Below are 21,818 nucleotides of genomic sequence, written 5' to 3' on the forward strand. Positions count from 1 at the left end.
CTGACGAGGGCTTGAACTCACGAGCCAAGTCGTGAGGTCATAACCTGAGCTGAAGTTGGGTGCTTAACTGACTGAGCCATCCAGGCACCCCTAATTTTTAAAATTTTTATTGGAGAGCATGAGGGGCAGAGAGACAGAATTCCAAGCAGGTTCCACACTCATTGGGGAGCGGACGCGGCTCACTCCTATGATCCTGGGATCATAACCCAAGCTGAAATAGACACTCAACCAGTTGAGCCACCCAGGTGCTCCGTGCCTATTTCTAAGCTTTCCAGTTGAGTTGGGTGTGGTTTTTACTTTTACCTGGTGTTTCTTGCTAATGAAATTGCAGATAAACATAGAGAAAATAGGTGGTATCCTCACTTTGCTAGTGTATCAATCACATTGGAACACATTTATGTTTTCAAAACAAACATTGTAACAGGAAGAAGGTACTGGGAAAACATTGAGGTCCGTTTATGGCCTTCAATTTCATCTGTCCATGTGCACATGTTGCTGTCTTTTGCTTAAATTCTTTCCCTGACTGTGGGCCATAACCAGTGATAGATACCTTTATTATTTATATTTCCACATCATAAGGAATGTATGATTGTTACGTGTATGCTTAAAAAGCATGTGAAACAGCAGCCTCAGTCAGTTAAGCCTTGACAGTTTGAGAGTATTGTAACCATTGGATGAAATTTTAAGTGTTGGGATTTTAATGTGTGTTGAAAGAGAATGCTCTTCTTAAAATACATAATGATCCTTGATTTTCTTTTAAAAGCTAGTGGCTGTATTGAGAGAAGTGAAATACCTTTTGATGTTGAAGAAATCCAACATACCAGATTCAGCTTTAGCCATCTTCAAAAAAAGAAACACTATTTTAAAGGTTAGTGTTTTTATGGTATTTTTTGAACAGAAATATTTTTTTTTTACTTGTGTTTTTCTTTTTTAATTTTTTTGAGAGAGGGAGTGTGAGCGTGAGCTGGGCAGAGGGGTGGAGGGAGAAAGAGAATCTTAAATAGACTCCACATTCATCATGGGGCCCGATGCAAAGCTTGATCCCATGACCCTGGGATCATGACCTGAGCCAAAATCAGGAGTCAGATGCTCAGCCGACCGAGCCACCTATGCACCGCTGAACACAAGAACAAGTGTCTTAATTTGTAATTATTAACATGTAGACCAATAGTACTTTGATGCCTTTAAGATACATAGCTATAACATATTTGGCCCTTTTTGTTTGGGGATTTCCTTTGCTCAGTACATTGGAAATCTTGAACTTCTTGTGCAAGGATATAATCAGCTGAAGCAGACTCTTCTGGAAGTGGAATACCCTCTGGTTGAAGAGGAGCTGAGGGCCGTGGATGAGCAACTACAGGCAGCCGCGACGTCGCTGACGTGGCAGGATGACTGCTGGGGATACATTGAGAGGGTGCACACAGCGACGGCGGAATTGGCACACAGAGTTGAGCATGCGCGGAGCAATGTTAAAGTGATCCAGCAAACCATGAAGGCGTGGGCCGAGTGTACGCTTCTGCCCAGGAGGGAGCACCGAAGGGAGGCTGTCTTTACCTTGGAGGACAAGAGTGATTTGTTCTCTAAAAAGTACAAGCGAATTCAGGAAGATGGCTGCAAGATACATAACTTGGTGGAGGTAATTGCTTTTAAGGTTTTGAAATAGATTGAAGAGCTTTTCAATTAGCTGAGAAGGCAGCAGACCTACACCACCTTATAATGTAGGATTGTTTTATTAGGGTTGAGAGAGCTTTATGTGTGGTTTTGTTAAGCATTTAAAATGGAGAAATTTGTCTTGCTCGCCTATTGGAATGTGAGACATTTTCATGAAACGCAAAGGCTAGAGAGGGGATCCTTGTATTTGTCATAGCTACATGCTCTTCTGGCAGCTGTCCATAGCTAGCATTGTTGGTGGGGTGCCTGTGTCAGCCGTCTTGTCTGCGTCATCTCCTGCCACCCTCTCAACCTTCTAAGGGTGGTGATAGTAGTCACTCTTTTTTTTTTTTTAACAAGTATTTGAATTTTTAAAACTATTCTAGAGTTGTCAATTTAAGAGAAAATAAAATAAAATAGAACAAGGCAGAAAAATAAAAGTAACCAAACAAAAAGTCCCTTATCTGTTGGACCTTATATTCTAGTTGGAAAAGAGAGACAATAACAAAAACAGAATAAGTCAATTGGTCGTAGGATAAATAGTAAAAAATAGAGCAGGTAGGATACGGAATCATTGGTAGGGGAGGTGTACTTTTTAAAATTCTAGTTAGTTAACATTCAGTGCGATATTGATTACAGAGTAGGATTCAGTGATTCATCACCTATGTTCAACAACCAGTGCTCATTACAACAAGTGCCCTCCTTAATGCCCATCACCCATCTAGTCCGATTTCCACCCTCCTCCCTCCGTCAACCCTCAGTCTATTCTCTATCATTAAGTCTTTTGTGATTTGTTTCCTTCCCTGGTCTTTTTATTCCCCCCGCTTTCCATATGTTCATCTGTTTTGTTTCTTAAATTTCGCATACGAGTGAAATCATACGGTATTTGTCTTTCTCTGATTTATTTCACTTAGCATGATACATTCTAGTTCCATCCACATCATTGCAAATGGCAAGATTTCATTCTTTTTGATTGCTAATATTCCATTGTATGTGTGTGTGTGTGTTCGTGTGTGTGTATTACACTTTATTTATCCATCATCAGATGAACATTTGGGCTCTCTCCATAGTTTAGCTTTTGTTGATAATGCTGCTATAAACATTGGAGTGCATGTACCCCTTTGAATCTGTATTTTTGTCTCCTTTGGATAAATACCTAATAGTGCAATTGCTGAATTGTAGGGTAGTTCTAGTTTTAGTTTCTTGAGGAACCTCCACACAGTTTTCCAGAGTGGTTGCATCAGTTTGCATTCCCACCAGCAGTACAAGAGGATTCCCCTTTCCCACATCCTCACCAACACCTGTTGTTTGTTGTGTTGTTAATTTTAGCCATTCTAATGGGTGGTTATCTCCCGTTGGAGATAACCATGAGGTGGTATCTCATGGTTTTGATTTGTATTTCCCTGATGATGAATGATGTTTAACATCATTTCATGTGTTGGCTGTCTGGATGTCTTCTTTGGGAAAGTGTCTATTCATGCCTTCTGCCCATTTCTTAACTGGGTTGTTTTTTGGGTGTTCTGTTTGATAAGTTCTATATTTTGGTTATTAACCTTTTAACAGATAGATCATTTGCAAATATCTTCTCCCATTCCATAGGCTGCCTTTTAATTTTGTTGATTTTTTACTTTACCGTGCAGAAGCTTTTTATCTAGATGAAGTCCCAGTAGTTTATTTTTACTTTTGTTTCCCATTGGCAACATGTCTAGTAAGAAGTTGCTGTGGCCAAGGTCAAAAGAGGTTGCTGCTTGTGCTCTCCTCTAGGATTTTGATGGTTTTCTGTTGGACATTTAGAACTTTCATCCATTTTGAATTTCTTTTTGTATGTATGGTGTAAGAAAGTGGTCCAGTTTCATTCTTCTGCCTGTAGCCATCTGGTTTTCCCAACACCATTTGTTGATGACTGTCTTTTTTCCACTGACTACTCTTTCCTGCTTTGTTGAAGATGAGTTGACCATATAGTTGGGAGTCCATTTTTGGGTTTTCTATTCTGTTCCATTGATCTATGTGTCTGTTTTTGTGCCCATACTATATAGTACATATATTATAGCTTTGTAATATAGCTTGAAATCCAGGATTGTGATACCTCCAGTTGTGTTTTTCTTTTTTAGCATTGCCTTGGCTATTCAGGGTCTTTTGTGGTTCCATATAAATTTTAGGATTGTTTGTTCTAGCTCTGAACAATGTTGGTAATATATTCATAGGGATTGCATTAAATGTGTAGATTGCTCTGGGTAGTATAGACATCTTAACAATGTTTTTTCTTCTAATCCATGAGCATGGAAGCCTTTTTCATTTCTTTGTGTCCTATTCAGGTTTTTTCATAAGCATTCTATAGTTTTTGGAATACAGATCTTTTACCTCTTTAGTTAGGTTTATTCCTAGGTATCTTACCATTTTAGGTGCAATTGCAAATTGGATCGGTTCCTTGATTTCTTTTTCTGCTGCTTTGCTAGCAGTGTATAGAAATATGACAGATTTTTTCACATTGATTTTATATCCTGTGACTTTGCTAAATTCATGTACTGCTTCTAGCAGTTTTTCAATGGAGGCTTTTGGGTTTTCTACATAGAGTATCATGTCATCTGTGAGTAGTGAAAGTTTGAGTTCTACCTTGCTGGTTTGTATGGGGGGGGGTATTTTATACGAAGTGGTTTGAAACACTTTCTTCATAAGGTAGCAGTTCTGCATTGACCCAGAAGGGAAAGAGAATGAGCCATGTAGATATCAGGAGAAGGATGCTGTAGGTAGCAAAAGTACAGAAGTTTGAGGAAAGAACACAGTTGGCCTGTCCCAGGATCAGTTAGAGAGCCAGCATGCCTGAAGCAGAATTCATAAGGGGAATAGTGGCAGCTGATAAAAGCTTAGAAGGGACTAAGGATCCATCATAGGGGATGGACAGGCCATTATGAGAAATTTGGTTTGTACTGGGAGGTGAAATGGCAGCAGAGACTCTCTGTTCCAAGGCTTGGCCTGTTGACTCTAAATCAGAGGTTGGGGAGCAAGGAGGTTGTAGGAGGTAGAGAGACCATTAGGAGATTAGTTTAATAATTCAGGCGACAATGGCTTGGGTCAGAACGGTAGTGATAGAAGCAGTCATGCTGGATGTATGTTGAAGGTAGAACCAACAGGATTTGCTGTGGTGAGTCAGGAGAGCGCGATGTCAAGGATGAGTTGAGATTTTTTGGTCTGAGCAACTGGAAAATTGGAGTTTCCCTTTAGTGATATGGGGAAGACTGTGAGAGAGTGGATTTTGCATGAAGAGAGAGGCTTTGGTTTGGGCCATGTTAGTGAGAGAGGCACGCTCAAGGGGATATTTTGCGTAGGCTGGCACTGCAGTCGAGTCTGGACTTTGAGGTTAGAAGTCTAGGCCAGTGACACAGAGCTGAGAGCCAGGAGCATGTATGTCATATGGAAAGCCACAGACTTACCTGGGTTCAGGTAGGGATTGATTGTAGATAGAAGAGAGGCCCGAGGACTGACCTTGAAGTCATCCCTGAGGCCAGGGAGGAGGGCAAGGTCCAGCACAGGAAGCGGAGAAGGCCAGTGAAGTAGAGGGAAAATCAAGAGAGATGCTGTCCTGGAAATACCGTCAAGAAGGGATTTCAAGAAGGAGGAAGCGTTTGACTTTGTCCCATCCTGATTTGCGACCGGAAATCAGGCTGAGACTGGCAGTCAGATTTTGCACCATGGGAGCCATTGGTGACTGTGACAGAGCTAACTCAATAGAATAGAAGCCAAATTGGAGCGACTGACGAGAATGGGAGAAATGGGACCAGAAATCCGCTAAATTGAGGAGCTCTAGGGGGTGGGAACTGAAAACTGCACAGTGCCTGGGGCGTGTCAGGGATGGGGAGGATTTTATTTTATTTTGTTTTGTTTATTTATTTATTTATTTATTTATTTATTTATTTATTTACTTATTTTTAAATTAAAATGGTTTTTTAAAAATGTTTATTTTTGAGAGAGATAGAATGTGAATGGGGGAGGGACAGAGAGAGAGGGAGACACAGAATCTGAAGCAGGCTCCAAGGCTCTGAGCTGTCAGCACAGAGTCCAACATGGGTCTTGAACTACTGAACCATGAGATGGTGACCTGAGTAGAAGTCAGCTGATTAACCGACTAAGCCACCCAGGTGCCCCATTGTTTTGTTTATTTTTGATTAAGATTTTTAAAAGTTTATTTATTTATTTTGAGGGAGGGAGGGAGGGAGAGGAAGGAGAGAGAGAGAAAATATGTGAGTGGGGGAGGGGCAGAGAGAGAGAGAGTGCGTGCGCGAGGGGGTGCAGAATCCCAAGCAGGCTCCATGCTGTCACTCAGAGTCTGATCTGGGGCTCAATTTCACAACAATGAGATCATGACCTAAGCTGAAATCAAGAGTCATATGCCTAACCAATTCTGCCGTGCAGGTGCCTTGGGAAGATTTTTTTTTTTAAGTTTATTTATTTATTTTTGAGAGAGACAGAGACAGTGTGAGTGGTGGAGGGGGAGAGAGAGAATCCCAACCAGAGAATCCCACCGACAGTGCAGAGCCCGACATAGGACTCAGTCTTGTGAACTGTGAGATCATGACCTGAGCTGAAACTAAGAGTTGGACTCTTAACCAACTGAGCCACCCAGGCACCCCTGCGAGGATTTTATTTTTAATGCTGGTTGATGTTTTGGGGTGATAGAAGTTGATTGGAATGATCTAGGAGAGGAGAAATAATGACTGAGGAAAGTCTTGGAAGGAATGGGATTGCATACATACATGGGGATGTTGGCTGTAGACGGGAACATGGGCAGCTAATCTGTAGTGACTGGAGAGAGGACAGCAAAGTACGGGATTGTGGTGCTCACAGAGGGGCAGCTCTGGTGAGGGGAATGTGGGGAAGTTCATTTTTCATTCTTCATAAGGAAAAAAGAACAGGAACCAAAGAGCAAATTCAGTATTTCCTTCTGAGTGCATTTGTTATATGGAATCTCTGTAGATAGACACAGTGCTCAGACCAGAGTCAGGCTGTCCTGTGGAAACAAGACCACAGGGAAGGTAGAGGGCCTGGTGGGTTACTGTGGCAGCAATCTAGGTGACAGATGGTGGTACCTGGACCGGGGAGGTGACTATGGAGATAATTAGCAGTGGTTGGGTTCTGCATATATTTTACATTAACTAAAACAAACAGAATTGGATGTGGAACATCAAAGAAGGAGGCTATTCTAAGAGTTTGGTGCCCATCAGCTGGAAAGATGAAGTTGCAATCCATTCAGAAATTCAGGTGGGAAAGGCTGTGTGAGCAAGAGGACAGCTGAAAAGGAAAGATGTCAGTCTTAGACATTTAAAAAAATGTTTCTTTATTTTTGAGAGAGAGAGAGACAGAGAGTGTGAGCAGGGAAGAGGCAGAGAGAGAGGGAGACACAGGGTCTGAAGCAGGCTCCAGGCCCTGAGCTGTCAGCACAGAGCCCGACACGGGGCTCAAACTCACAAACTGTGACATCATGACCTGAGCTGAAGTTGACGAACAGACTGAGCCACCCAGGTGCCCCTAATGTGAGGCGTCTGTCAGATGAGGAGGAGTTGTGGCAGCAGTTGGATTTACTAGTTCTGGAGTTTGGAAAAGGGCTGTAAACTGGAAGTGCCTGTGAAAAAGAAGTCGGTGGCCATGACATTTAAGCTCATGAGATCCCCAAGAGCTGTGTAGCTAGAGAACAGAAGTAAGTCAAGGGCAGGTCTGTGGGGAAACAGGGAGGAGGAAGAAGAACCTTAGGAAACAGGGAGGAGGAAGAAGAACGAGCCCAAGGTGAAGAAAAGGAACATGACACAGTAGGAGGAAAACCAGGAGAGGCTGGCGAATGAGGATGAAGACACAGAGTGAAGAAGGGGTGTGAAGGAGAACGCACCTGCTCACCAAAATGTGACGTGTGGCGCACTGGATATGCTGTGTTGAGCGTAGTGTAGCAAAAAAAGAAAAACATTAATACGGGTTTCAAAGTTTCTTTTGGCTTCCAAGTTTGTCTGAAGTTTCTAAGTTTTAATTGTCCTTACTGATAACAGCTTGCTCGGACAGACTTTGTCGCGGCTTTCTTTCTTTGATTGCTGCCTGTATGAACATTCTAGGGCTGCGGTAACAGAGTGCCACAAATGGGGGGCTTGTAGTGTCAGAAATGTATTCTCTCACAGTCTGAAGGTAGAAGTGTGAAAGCAGGGTGTGGGCAGGGCTGTGACGTGTTTGGAAAAGACCTGCCCTCGGGAGTCCAGAGGTCCTGTTTCTAGTTCTAGCTTAGTTGCTAACTTCCTACCCCTGTGACACTTGGTATGTCTTAGGTCTTTGTTTTTATATCTTTAAAATAAGAGACTTAACAAGATGGTCTTTAAGGATTTTTGTGTTTTCGGCTCTAAGATGTATATTTCTTCTTTCTAGTGCACACAAAGGAGCCGAGACTGCTATGTACAATTGCCCAGGATGTCTACTGCACAACTCCAGGGTAGTGGGTCACGTATACTACAGATATATACGGATATGAATAGTCCACCTGGATGGGCAAGATAGCATTTCTCAGAGGAGAGGCCCTTAAGTTTGTTTGAGGGCAAGAAATCCCTCAAAGAACTTTCTAATCTTGGCCCATTTTTGTCACCTCTTTATTTCTGGTTCTTGCAAGTAACACACACCTTTGAATCCTGGATCATATATCCACAGTAGCAAAAGATAAAAAAAAAAGCAAAGAGTATAGTCTGCCTTGTAACCAGCTCTTATTCCAGGGTCTCCTTTTGTCTGTGCCCTCGTTTCTGAGTTGGGCCTCTGCTCTCTGGACTGTAATGCCTATGTAACCTTTGCCACTCAGAAAGGTGTCTCTGGAATCAGCCGTGCTGCCCACCTGATCTTTTCAAATCTGTGTCCCTAGGTCTGTCACACTGTATGCCCCACCTCTAGCAATCTTGATGCATATCCGTGTCCGACCCCGTCATGCCCTACTGCCTATTCATCACTCACACTCGGGAGATGTTAAAGTAGAAGAACTTAATATTGTTGAAGCACAAAGAGAGTTTCGACTTCACAAGCCTGTTTTCCCCAAGCTGGGTTACTATTCCGTAGGCGACTTAAAGGTGCTTTGCACAAAGTGTTCTTTGTGTTTTGGTTAAACCAACGTAAATGAACTTATAATAGTGGAACAGTGAATCTCCAAGAAAGGCCTGCAGGACAGAGCGCTTTGCTGACTTAGTGACCTTGGATGTTCCAGAACGGTGTTCTCTGAAGGGCCAGTTTGGGAAACCTACACCTTGGGCCCTGGAAGACCATGTCCTAGGCCCCTTGGAGTTAGGGACAGAGCAAGAACTGGAGCCTATGTCCAATACATACAGAATGTGTTTGGAACTCAAGAATTTCTTGTTCGTATTTGAAGATGCAATTTTCATAATTATTTTTCCTTTAAAGAATGACTTTTGAATGTATTTTATAACTGATACAAATGTCACAACAACCTGCCTCGATCTTTACTATTTAGCTTAAGGTTCTACAACCTAGCATTTAAATGTTCCTGACTTGTGCGGGAGCAAAATATTTTTTTAACAAAATATTTAAACGTAAAGCTTTCATTTTTGTACTCACTGTTGTTTATACTCCTCTGTTAATATTTACGTTTGTAGGAAAACAGGAAGCTCTTCAGAGCAAACCCTTCTCTGGATACGTGGAAGATTTATGTAGAATTCATTGATGACATTGTGGTGGAAGGCTTTTTTCAAGCTATCATGCACGACTTAGATTTCTTTCTGATGAATATGGAGAAACAACTGAAATCTGTGCCGTTTTTTCAAGCACAGATGATCCTCACGCCCCCTGAGATTCTGTTTAAACCTTCTTTAGAACGAGAGGCTGGGGATGGCTTCTATGATCTGGTGGAGGGAGTGCTATGCAGTAGTTTCAGAATGTCTGCCCAGATGAGGCGGGTGGCAGCACATCTGGAAATCGCCAATTATCAGGTATTTTCTTTGTAAATGGGTATTTATGTTTTGTTAATGATTCAAACATAAATTGAGGTAATGGGGAACACTAGGAAATGAGACGCTGGGAAATGACAACACAGTTTTTGATTGATTGTACCAACTGCTCTCCCATTGAAGAATTTCAGTGAGTAAGTTCTGTTGCATGTAGTTGATGAAGCGAGGTTGCTTTTAATAAACGTTTGGCTTTCCTCTCATTTAGAATGACATGGAGAATATGTTAGGCCTGGCGGAAGTCAGGCAGGAGATAATGAACAGAGTGGCAGACGTCATCAACAAAGTCTTGGACTTTAGAAATACTCTGGACACATACGCTTACCTCTGGGTTGATGACCGATCCGAGTTCATGAGGCATTTTCTCCTGTATGGCCACAGTATGTCATCTGAGGAGACAGATGCTCATGCAAACGAAGAAGTCCCTGAACAACCACCGACTCTCCAACAGTTCAGAGAACAGGCAAGGAAAACCATTAGTGTTTAAGGTACTTCTTTGATTTTGACTGAACTGTTAAAGTCATTTTTTTTTCTAATTATAGATTGACATTTATGAAGCTTTGTATGTTCAGATGAGCAAGTTTGATGACTTCAGAGTGTTTGATAGCTGGTTCAAGGTGGACATGAAGCCCTTCAAAGTGAGCTTGCTGAACATTATTAAGAAATGGAGCTGGATGTTTCAGGAGCATCTTTTGAGATTTGTCGTAGACAGGTAGCCTTCTTTGCTTTGGTATTTGGAATTACAACTCTGAACAGCTGACTGCTTTCTAATATTGAGATCAAAATTTTAAGAGCATTAAAACTGCCGGTTTCTTAACAGAGATAACGAGTGATGTTTAAATAGGTAAATAGTGACCATAAGATTCTATCAGAAGTCTTCTAAAGGTTTTAATGAGCTTGATTTGGGTTTTCATGTCTTTGTGTGTGTGTGTGTGCATGTATGTTTCTGTGTATTTAATAGTCTGAATGAGCTACAAGACTTTATAAAGGACACAGATGCTGGACTTCAGAGAGATTTAAGTGAGGGTGATCACGATGGTTTGGTTGATATCATGGGGCATCTTCTGGCGGTAAGAAGCCGACAGAGAACTACTGATGAACTCTTCGAACCACTAAAACAAACCATCGCACTCTTGGAAACCTATGGCCAGAAGATGCCTGAGCAAGTCTATATTCAGCTGGAGGTAAGCGCACTGGTAAAATAACCACAGTTAACTTAAGTCGAGCACCTACTTTAGCCAAGCTCTTTACATCCCCTCTCTTATGCCATCCTTTAACAACGTACACTGTAGACCCCTGCTTGTATTTTACAGGTTAGGGATCTGAAACTTAAAGAGTTAATAAATTTTTCAAAGTCACACAAATCGTAAAACCAGCCAGCACAAATCTAGCAGTGTTTCATGCCAAAATACTCCATCTCAACTGCTGTCCTTCACTGCCTTCTTACTGGACGGTATTTAGGTAACAGCCTCAGAGTTGCTCTTTGGAGTTCCACTTTACCTTGACTTTAAGACCTGAAATATATTCCAGTTCTCTTTCATTGAAAGCTGTCTGTCCGTTGAGAGGAGTCCTAGTCTTTGGAAGCATATTATGGACGCTTTAATAAAGAATAAAGCACAGGGGACGCCTGGCTGGCTTAGTCAGTTAAGCATCGCACTCTTGATTTCTGCTCAGGCTATGACCTCACAGCTTGGAGCCTGCTGATCTCTCAGAGAGATTTTTTCTGTCCCTCTGTCTCTGCCCCACCCCCACTCTTGCTCTCTGTCTCTCAAAATAAATAAACTTAAAAAAGAACAAAGCCCAATTTGGTTGGAGAAATCACTGTTTTCTGAATAGGAGTTGCGTGTTGTCCTCCTGTCTCTCCTTTGGAAAAACTTGGTGGCTGCTCTGTGCCCAGTGCTGAATAAAGTTGTGGTAGTTAGAATTAAAACCACGAATCAAGAGCTCACAGTTCCCATGCCTATATCGGAGTATTGTAGATCGTATATTTGCATCATCCACCAACTTCCAGGATGGACTTAGGTTTCACCTTGCACATGTGAATAGTGGACACATTAATGTAAACACACTTGTATTAAATTCTAGCTCAGTGAGTAGAGTGTGGAACCCAGACGTAGATTTGATTTTGAGTACCATACAAGTTCATCCCATCTGCTTGTCTCAGAGCATGCTCCCTCTTCAGGAAAATATCTCTCCAGATCCCTTACATTTAACATTGGTACTGTGTCCACTTCCCCCACTTTTTCTTTTTTTGAGGTGAAATTCACTGTTCACATGACATAAAAGTGATCATTACAAAGTACATGGCATTTAATATGAACATAAGGTTGTGTAACCAGCACCTCTCATCTCCATACCCTTTCATCACTCCGAAAAGGACGTCCATGCCTATTGGCCTTCTTTGCCCGTGACTTCTCCCTTGCACTCTGCCCCCAGTCCTTGGCCCTTGCCAGTCTTCTGTTTCTGTGGGTTTACTTCTTCTAGATACTTCCTACATGGAATTGTACAATACAGGGTATTTTGTGTCTGGCTTCTTTAACTTGGCATAATATTTTTGAGGTTCATTCACATCGTAGTATGTGAATGCTGCTTTCTTTCTCGTGTCTGAATAATGTTGCATTTTATTTATATCTACCACAACTTAAGTCTTGATGGACATTTGGGTGGTTTCCATCTTTTGGCTATTATGAATCGTGCTGGTGTGAACATCGGTGTACAAGTAACTATTTGAGTACCTAATTCCTTTTTTTTTTTTTTTTTTTTTGAGTACCTGCTTTCAGTTTCTTGTAGAACACACTTAGAAGTGGAATTGCTGGGTCCTGTGGTGATACTAAGTTTAACTTCTTGAGAAACTGCCAAACTTCTTGCAGCAGCTGCTGCATTTTATCTCTCTCATTTTGTTTTGTGAAGATTGAATGCAGCAGTGTATTTACAAGCGTTATCTTGATTACAGAGACCATAAAGAATTAATATGTATGGATTGCTAAGTTCTATTTAACTATATAACTGCCATGAGAACTGAAACCTAGTTAGACACGGAGTGCGGTAAGATGTGGATACAGACACGCATAGCAAGAGTCAGAGATGAGATAGTTGTGGGGCACAGTGTAAATGTTTGTTTTTAGAGAGCTTTGGATATTCTTTCAGCCGGATCTTGGATCTTAATATATAGAGAAACCAGTGGTAACACAGATCACGTAACCACAGCTTCTAGAATTTCTGTTTTAAGAGTTTGGCTCATTATTTAAGGTTAATGCATTATTGAAAACACTGGGCTTTTTAATATTTCGAAAGTGGGCTACACTTGTAGCTATGTGTGTGCCTCCATCCAGAGGAAAAATAAGACTTAAAGGCACTACAAAATACATGTGGAGGATAACAGTGCCCCAATCTTATTTTAATTAAAGTAGTTTGCGATACTGTTTCCTCCTCATAATCATTAACAGTTATAACATTGTCCAGATACTGGCCTGTGATTGATTCTAGGCCAAGAAGCCCCTCCTTGTGGCTGTGTCCTTACTCACTATCTACAATAAGGTCTGAGGCTAGACTAAACTTTAATGTATAGCTTTTATTAAGTCCCTTCCTTGTTAAGAAGCCTTCAATGACTGCCTTTAGTTTCTGAATACTGTCTCATTTCCATACAAGCCCCACCCCAACCTGGGCTGGTAATCTTACCTGGCAGGATCTCCAGGGAGCTCCTGCTCATCTCTGCCCATTGCAACCCGGATATTACTTTGAGCCACAGAGTCAATGCTAACTCATTTTGGGAATCATATCAGTTAGACTTTGGAGATCATCTGATCTTTTGGTTTTCGATGAAAATCTATTTTTATCAAGCAGAAGCTTATTTGGAATCCTAAATATGAAGCAGGTAACAGCAGGTCTGGTGTAGTCAATAAGGATTAAGGGGCGCAAGCCCAGGGATGTGACTTTTGCACCTGTTACTCCGGAAAGGATTCCAGGTGATATCTGAGTTCCATGGAATCGATGGGAAAAGGCAAGGTGAGACTGTACGGATGAGGGTGCTGAGTTTTGATGAGAAGGGTGGAGGAAGATGATGAAGGACAAGGACATTTAGAGCCCAGGTCTCTTGGTTCCTGGTCTGTTCTGGCAATTGCTGTCAGGAAAGTTGCCTTCCAAGAATTTTGTTTCCATAACCCCTAGACCTCCTGATGGAAGTTAACACATTCCGTCATATGGAATAGTTCTTGGGAGCCTCTCATTCACTCTGATGGATTACAAAACAGTTTGAGTGGAAGAACTTATTTTATCTTTGGGATACCCCTTTGTGTATCCCCCAACGTGGGTACAGTTGACACTTAGCACAGCGTCCTTCTCATAATTGGCAGCTACCCACTCAATCATTCATCAGATATTTATTGAGGGTTACAAATAGTCTTTAGAACCTTTGTTTTTGCTCTCGAGCTACACAAGTAGAGTCCCCTAGGGGTGGTTTTGTATGACACAACAATTTCAGTGTCCCAAGGAGATCAGAGAAACAATGCTCAGTCTGGGCACAAGGAATGCTTTTCAACAGTGGTTCTCTACAAGGGCTCTTCAAAGAAGATAATTTGTTGACCAAATAGGTTGTCCTGTTTGCACTGTAGTCAGGGAGTACAGAGTTGAGTTGCTACCTGGACTGTTTATTGCTGGTTTTGTCCTACATCAAGTAGGAATTAACCTTCTCTTCCCTTGGCTTCTTTTTACTTCAGAAATCCGGGACAGTTACAGTGAGCCTAACCTAAAGGCTCGAACTGTCCATTCAGGGAAAGGACACAAGGAGCTTTGGAAGCTAGAGGAAAACGTGGGCTTAGATTGATTCACGTTTTCCTCTCTGTCCCACCAGTTTCAAACAATCTTTCTCCACTTGCTAAATTGCTAAATCTGGCTCTTTTTCCACTTGTTACACAGCAAGGAAATCCTTTCCAGAGTGCTTTAATTTTATTCCCTCAACAGCAAAACAATTTGGAGATTGGTGTGTATTTTGAAAAAATTTTCGTTTATTCTGAGAGAAATCTTACACCAGACGACAGCCCTGGTTTATACTTGGAAGACATGGATCCACTGGCACCAGGGGGTCAGCCTGGCTCTGAGCCTTCTGGCCACTTGAATCTTTCTGGGGATAAGCATCTTCTCTTCTGGAAGAATGAGATGTCCTGGGTTCATTCAAAGAGGCTGGGATCATGGAGTCTTGTGGAGTTGATTGGCTTGAAGCATTGAGGTAATTTCCCATTTGCACCTTTGTGTTTACAGGAATTACCTGAAAGATGGGAAACGACCAAAAAGATTGCAGTTACTGTCAGACATGTGGTCTCACCTCTCCAAAATGTTGAAGTCACGCTGCTGAGGAAAAAATGTATTTCCTTCGATGTAAGCTAACTACCAAGTTTTGTGGGTATTTTTGTTGGTATTTTTCCCCCCATTTTTAAGAAAGATTTTACAAGAATAATTGAGGCTGTTGTTTGAGATTCACTGTCAGATTTTTTTCTGTCCACATCAGGAAAAGCAGGCCGAGTTCAGAGAGAGATTCAGACTCTATGCTCCTCTCCGTTTTAATACAGAAAATCCGTACACTGTGCTTGATAAGGTAACGCTGATCTCAATTATTTTTTGCTACGGTAGTTATTTTAGAAAGTCAAATTAGATACTGCGATATTTTGCCTTAGTTTTGCGGTTAGTTATCGCAGTTGAGAAGTAACTATTTAAAACTGGTTTATGAACCTTTCTCCCCAATAGTGATTTAAATCCTGTCTCCCAAAACCGCCATCATTATCAAAGGAATCATGTTTGTGAAAGTAACAAAAATGACTATTTTTAAGCACTTACTATATATATGTGTCAAGAACTTTAAGCATATTACTTCATATTCTTTCTTCTAATTCTTACAATATCCCCATGATACAGCTTCTGTTCTCCTTTTTTCAGCTAAAGAAACCATCGTGTGTAATTAAGTAACACTGGAGATTACAGTTAGTGACAGATTAGTGTTAAAATTCTACCTCTCTAAATTTTTTTAAAACAGGAATTTTAACCGTTTTGTTGTTTACCATGTGATACTTGGCTAGTGACTTTTAACCATGGTTAAAGAAAGCTTATAACTTATTCCTAACTCTGGATAGAAATATTAGTCCTGCAGTCCTCGTTCGTAATGAACTGCATTATTATAGTGAACTCTTACGAATGAGTATTATGGGCAAATAATCCAAAATGGGAATAGTTTGCTTGAGGCTTGAAAAAAATGTTTTAAAAGTTTATTAGAGGGGTGTGTGGGTGGCTCAGTTGGTTGAGTGTCTGACTTTGGCTCAGGTCCTGAACTCACGGGCCGTGGGTTTGGGCCCTGCATTGGGCTCTGTGCTGATGGCTCAGAGCCTGGATCCTGCTTGGGATTCTGGGTCTCCCTCTCTTTCTCTCTGCCCCTCTCCATCTCATGCTCTGTCTCTCCCTCTCTCTCTCTCTCTCTCTCTCTCTCTCTCTCTCCATCTCTCAAAAGTAAATAAACATTTTTTAAAAATGAAAAAAAAAAAAAGAAAAATAACAGAAATTCTTAACCTAGCGTCTAAAATAAGAAATGAGTTGGTGAGGTTTAGATTCAGGAACGGTGAATCTTTCTGAGATCTTCATGGAGACTTCCATCCTCTTTTTACTTCATGCTGGAGATGGTCTTTACTCCTTGGACTGGTATAAAACTTACAGCTTGTACCTCTCTGTCCAAATTGTAGACTGAATTTAGTTATAACTGCCTTAAAGCCTTTCAGAAAACACCATTCTGTAGCAGATCTTCTTTTTTCACTTGGCTAAAGAAAAGTGGTTAATGTATTCACTGTGGGTTAGAATATGCTAATAGAGTTGTGGAGTTTTTAAAGATTCTATGTGAATTGCAGGTGGTCTGAACAGATTGTGGAAGGGGAGACATTTTTACTTGACTAACCAATGTGCTGTATGTAAACATTTACTATAGTTATTTATTGAATCCTACCATTTGCATGCTATAATATAACAGCATATAGTTAAATATTTAAAAGTCAGAGATATTTATCCTTGTACCTACAGAATGTGTTGAGGGATGTTTTGAATATAGTAGGGCTGGGTTACCTTTATTTTGAAGTCATTTTCGTGTGTGTGGCTCATACATTTAATACTCCTCTAACTGGATTCATCCCAAGGTATGTAGGTGCTTATTCTGGGCTGGTAGTAGACCCTAGCATTCAAGGCACTTCACTCCGTGAGGCAGAAAACCATTGCCCCTTCAGGATCAGAGGGAGTGGTATGATGAATTTCTCCTTTATAATGGATTCCTCGGTAAACTTATATTATGTACTCTTGTTTCTTCATATCCAAAGGTACAGTAAACAGTTGAATTAACATTACTAGGTATATATATTTAGGAATAATTTAGTGTAAGTAATCTAGGAAAAACGACAAATAAAAGGGCTGTTTACTTTGGGGAGTGTGGTAGTCTAGACATTTAGAAAATCCTTTTGTAAAACAGATGCTGAAACATGTTCAGAAATGTGCAACTTTTTTTTTTTAGGTTTATTTATTTGAGAGAGAGAGAGAGTGAGATGGGGAGGAGCAGAGAAAGGAGAAAGGGAATCCAAGCAGGCTCCACGCTTTGAGCATGGAGCTCGATCTAGGGCTCCAACTCATAAACTGTGGGATCACGCTCTGAGCTGAAATCAAGAGTTGGGCGCTTAACTCATTGAGTCACCCCAGGCACCCCTACATGTGTGACTTTATATCTATTGCTGTGCTCCCAAGAAAGCTCTCAAGGGCAGGGAAAAAAATGGAGTAGCTGAATCTCAGATGGAAAGCAGAGGCAAACAGAAGCTTCTACTGCTGTAGGAGTAAATGAAACGTTTATACCAGGGGACACAAAAATTCCTGGGAGAGCGTCAGTACTGGTTACACAGAGGGCCTTAATGACCATCTGAAGAATAAATTAATTGCAGTATTCATGCAAAGTCACAAATGCAGTATTCATGCAAGGTAGTAGTTACACAGTAGTAGAAATCAGTGAATTTCACAGAGCCTCACGACTATGGCTCAAAGCAGGAATTGAAATGTCTTAATATAGAGTATAAAGTTACTCACATAAATTTCAAAAAAAAATTTAACCTTTTAGCATTTAGCAGTACCTATATATATATAGTAGAAATATAAAGATCAGGGGAATATTAAATAAAATTTGGCAATTAAATTTGTGGTGGGAAGGAAGGGAATAAAACTGAGGAGGCCATTAAAAGTTACCAATAACATAGTCCTAAGCCGATGGTACGCACACACCCCACACCTTGTTATGTGTATGGAATTTTTCATAATAAAAAAAAATTGGTAAACTGAGTCATAGCATTGCAGTTCTTGGTTATAAAGACATAACTTGTAAAAATGAAATACATGTATAACGAGAGAAGATTGAAGTTCTCATATTCTTCTTTATATAGTAGGAAATTGGGAGAGTTGAAACCTGAGGCCCAGAAGGATTAAGTATGAGTATTGAAATTTAAGAAAACCAGAAGAACTAAAGTAATGTAAGAGTTGGGTATTGAGAGGAGGCTGGGAGAAAATATAAAGTGGAAAAACAAAGTCAAGTCCTCTTTTTGCAGAGCCAGTAACCTAGCGTAATGTCTGAACTTGATAAATGAAGAAGGAGCAGCTTGTGCATGGAATTGGGAGTTGGAGAAATGGCACCCAGAAGGATTGGAGAGAGCACCAGCTTTTGCTGCATTACAGGCTCTTCTGTACTCCTCTAACTGTAACCATGTGAACACACTACAGTGTTAATCAAAACTAAAATTAAGAGTTGGCTTATCAAAAAAGAAAAAAAATGACTCCATTTGTATTTGGCGTAACACAGACATACATACATAGATGGGATGGTAGCTCAGCCTTGGGAAGGATAATTGTACAGTGAAATTTCTCCTGCTGTGCTGTTTTTATCTCCAGTGTTTTATTTCATGAATTCTCTTCAGTACATTTTGTACTACTGATAATCTCTAGGATATTTTTTAAAGCCGAAAGTTCTTTTTTTAAAGAAGTGGTTTCTTCTTAAGTAGAATCTTCTAGAGCCTCACCATTTGCTCTCCAGCCAAGTCCCCAGCTATAAAATGAAAATCAAGAGAAAAAAATTGTACTCATAGAAATCTGATGCAAGAGCACACTTTGCTGAAGCATGTAGGGGGCAATATTGGTGACAGGTTTGTATTTATTAGCAGTCTACTCTGAATTTTTGAGTAGCTGTGAGTTTGCTTATCAAAAACCTCCATTTTACCAATAATTATACTGCTGATTTCTTTTAATGTTCATTTTAAAATGAAGGTTGCAAATGTTAACATAACTGGAGGGGTATAGAACCACGTGGCTTCTCTTTCTCTGACAGTTCATTGGACGTTAAGGGTGTTTGCGTGCGTGTGTGTGTGTTTTCTCCTTAGGCAAATCAGGAGCTTGAAGCATTGGAAGAAGAAATGTTGCAGATGCAGGAATCTACCCATCTTTTTGAAGTGGCTCTTCCAGAGTACAAACAAATGAAGCAGTGTCGCAAAGAAGTAAAATTGCTCAAGGGACTCTGGGATGTCATGATTTATATCAGAGTAAGACACTACTTTGTGTGTGTGTGAGTGCTTTTGTATAAATAGGCAAATTTTAATGTCTGTATCATTTTGTAGGGGTTTTATAATGTGAAATATGTGTGTATCATATTCCCCTCCCCTTTGAATTAGAATTTGTGTATCTCTTAGAAGATTCTTCTCTGAATCAGGTTTTAAAAAAGATTTTTAATTATTTATTTTGAGAGAGAGAGCACAAGTGAGTGGGGGGCAGAGAGAGACAGAAACAGAGAAAATCCCACGAGGGGCAGAGAGAGAAGGAGGGAGAGTGCAGAGTCTGAAGCCCCAAAGTGGGACGCATGGTCACTCGATGCCTGATGTGGGGCTTGAACTTGTGAACCTCTAGATCATGCTCTGAGCCAAGTTGGATGCCTCAATTGACTGAGCCACCCAGGTGCCCCTATTTTTAGATCTGAATGGAACTGTGTGTGATGAGTTGACTGCTTCAAGTTCTTTTCAGGGATTATGTGGGATATAAATAAAAGTAATATATAACTATATAGTATGTGTATATGGTTACTTGTGCATGCAGATTCATGTATATCCTCCTACTTACATGTACATGCATCTATAATGGACCTGACTAAAGTTAATTTATATACTCTTAATTCATTTGCAAACTTCAGTGGGAAAATACATTCTGGGGAAGTAGGTATATTGCAACATGTGTTATACATAATGTTCTGTGAGGTTAGTTGAGAACCATAGAAAGAAGTATACTGGGGTGCCTTGTTGGCTGAGTTGGTTAAGCATCCAACTCTTGATATTGGTTCACCTCATGGTCTCACAGTTCCTGAGGTGGAACCTTGTTTTGGGCTCTGCTCTGACAGCATAGAGCCTTTTCGAGATTCTCTGGTTTTTTCTCTCTCTCTGTGCCCCTTCCCTACTCATGCATGTGCGTTCTCTGTCTCTTTCGAAATAAATAAAAAAGGAAGAAATATAATAAGGGACCTAGAATATGGTCAAGAAATTAATGACTGTCTTAATAATGTTGTAAAATTGTCTTATGAAAACTCATGTTAGATGTAGAGTTTTAAAATCTGGAATTCATGGTAATATACTTATCAACTCAGAGTACTCAGGATTAAATGATGATCGTATGTATATGGAATTTGTCATTGTGACTAAAAATAAATACATCATAATGTTTTCACCTTAAGTTTGATAGGTCCTGACAACTTTTTTGTTTTGCTGATACGGAAGTTTTGACAAGTGCAGTTAATATTTAAATAATTGACTCTTCACTGGATGATGGAATCACTGTGTATCATCAGTTTATATATTTTGCTGTGGAGACTTGATTTCACCAAATGTTGTTGACACTTTTATCTGCCTGTGCGTTTTCAGAGAAGCATTGATAATTGGACTAAAACCCAGTGGAGACAGATTAATGTGGAACAGATGGATGTAGAACTCAGAAGGTTTGCCAAGGCAAGTTCCATAACTGTCGATTACAACCATTTATCTTTCTCAGCACCACCTCCTTCCATCTTGCCTAACCGAGTGTCTGGTATATTGGGCTGGGTGTCCTTATTTACTTCAAACAGGATGATATGAGGCAGTACTTTTTTTTTTTTTTTTTAAACAGCTAGTTGCATTTCTAATTGAGGCTCCTTTTTTGTGAATGAGTGGGTGAAAACATACTAGGGCAAATGAATCTGTGAGTAGCAGCTATAATCTTGAGCTAGCTTTGGCTTTCTAGAATGCAGGATGTTAAGATTATAAGTACCAGGGCAGAGGGGTGCCTGGGTTAACTCAGTTAAGCCTTTGACTCTTCATTTCAGCTCAGGTCATGATCTCCTGGTTCATGAGTTTGAGCCCTAAGTCGGGCTCTGTGCTGACAGTGGGGAGCCTGCTTGGGATTCTGTCTCCCTCTTTGCACCTCCCCCGCTCTTGAGCGCGTTATGCGCTCTCCCTCTCTCTCTCTCCCTCAAAATAAAATAAACATGAAAAAACAAGTACCATGGATGAGAGGGTAGGCTTAAGAAAGGTTTTGAATTCTTTCTTTAGCAACCATTATTTTGTATCTTAAAAGATACCCTTTGATTCTGAAATTTGGGGCAACTAATTGAAGTATGCCACTTGTGAATTTATATGGAATACTGTGATCTTTATTGACTCTTCTGATATCCCAGAGGGACTCAATATATACAGAACAGACCTTATTTGAATGTAGTGCTTTGATATCTAGTCCCCATAGCTGTATGCCCTTTAAAGAAGGTAGAACCTCTTCGGATAAGCCAAAATGCACAGAAGTGAAAAGCAGTTAAAAAGTGTCAGGACTTTTTACTTTTTTGTTAACGTCTTTGTGTTGATCCCATCCTGTGCTTGGCTCCTACCAAGGCTTTCCGTTTTTTCCCCTCATATTATCCTTATCCTAAAGACCATAACAAAAATGTCCCATGATTCTTTTGGATGTCAGGGGGTCAGCATATGCCATTACTGTGCTTAGGCCCCCATTTATCTTTGCTACAGTTTGATTATCTGACTTCAGAGAGACACGTTAATGCCCACTCTCAGCTGAAGCCATTTTTTTGTTTTAATAAAGTGGCATTGTCCTTTTCTTTGTGCTGAATTGTTTTATTATGGGTTT

The 21,818-nt window shown here is 40.5% G+C and overlaps 1 protein-coding gene across 1 annotated transcript in view; it reads left to right on the top strand.

Moving 5' to 3' along the window:
• The window catches only part of DNAH11 (dynein axonemal heavy chain 11), a 351,912-nt gene that overhangs the window by 69,854 nt on the left and 260,240 nt on the right, over nucleotides 1-21,818 (top strand). Inside the window, 10 exon segments of the mRNA XM_045495056.1 lie at nucleotides 764-868; nucleotides 1,244-1,636; nucleotides 9,273-9,605; nucleotides 9,829-10,083; nucleotides 10,163-10,332; nucleotides 10,582-10,804; nucleotides 14,877-14,993; nucleotides 15,124-15,210; nucleotides 19,052-19,210; nucleotides 20,573-20,656. Of these exon segments, the coding sequence (XP_045351012.1) occupies nucleotides 764-868; nucleotides 1,244-1,636; nucleotides 9,273-9,605; nucleotides 9,829-10,083; nucleotides 10,163-10,332; nucleotides 10,582-10,804; nucleotides 14,877-14,993; nucleotides 15,124-15,210; nucleotides 19,052-19,210; nucleotides 20,573-20,656 (1,926 nt within the window).

This window comes from Leopardus geoffroyi, chromosome A2 (genome assembly GCF_018350155.1).
Source record: "Leopardus geoffroyi isolate Oge1 chromosome A2, O.geoffroyi_Oge1_pat1.0, whole genome shotgun sequence".
NCBI lineage: Eukaryota > Metazoa > Chordata > Mammalia > Carnivora > Felidae > Leopardus > Leopardus geoffroyi.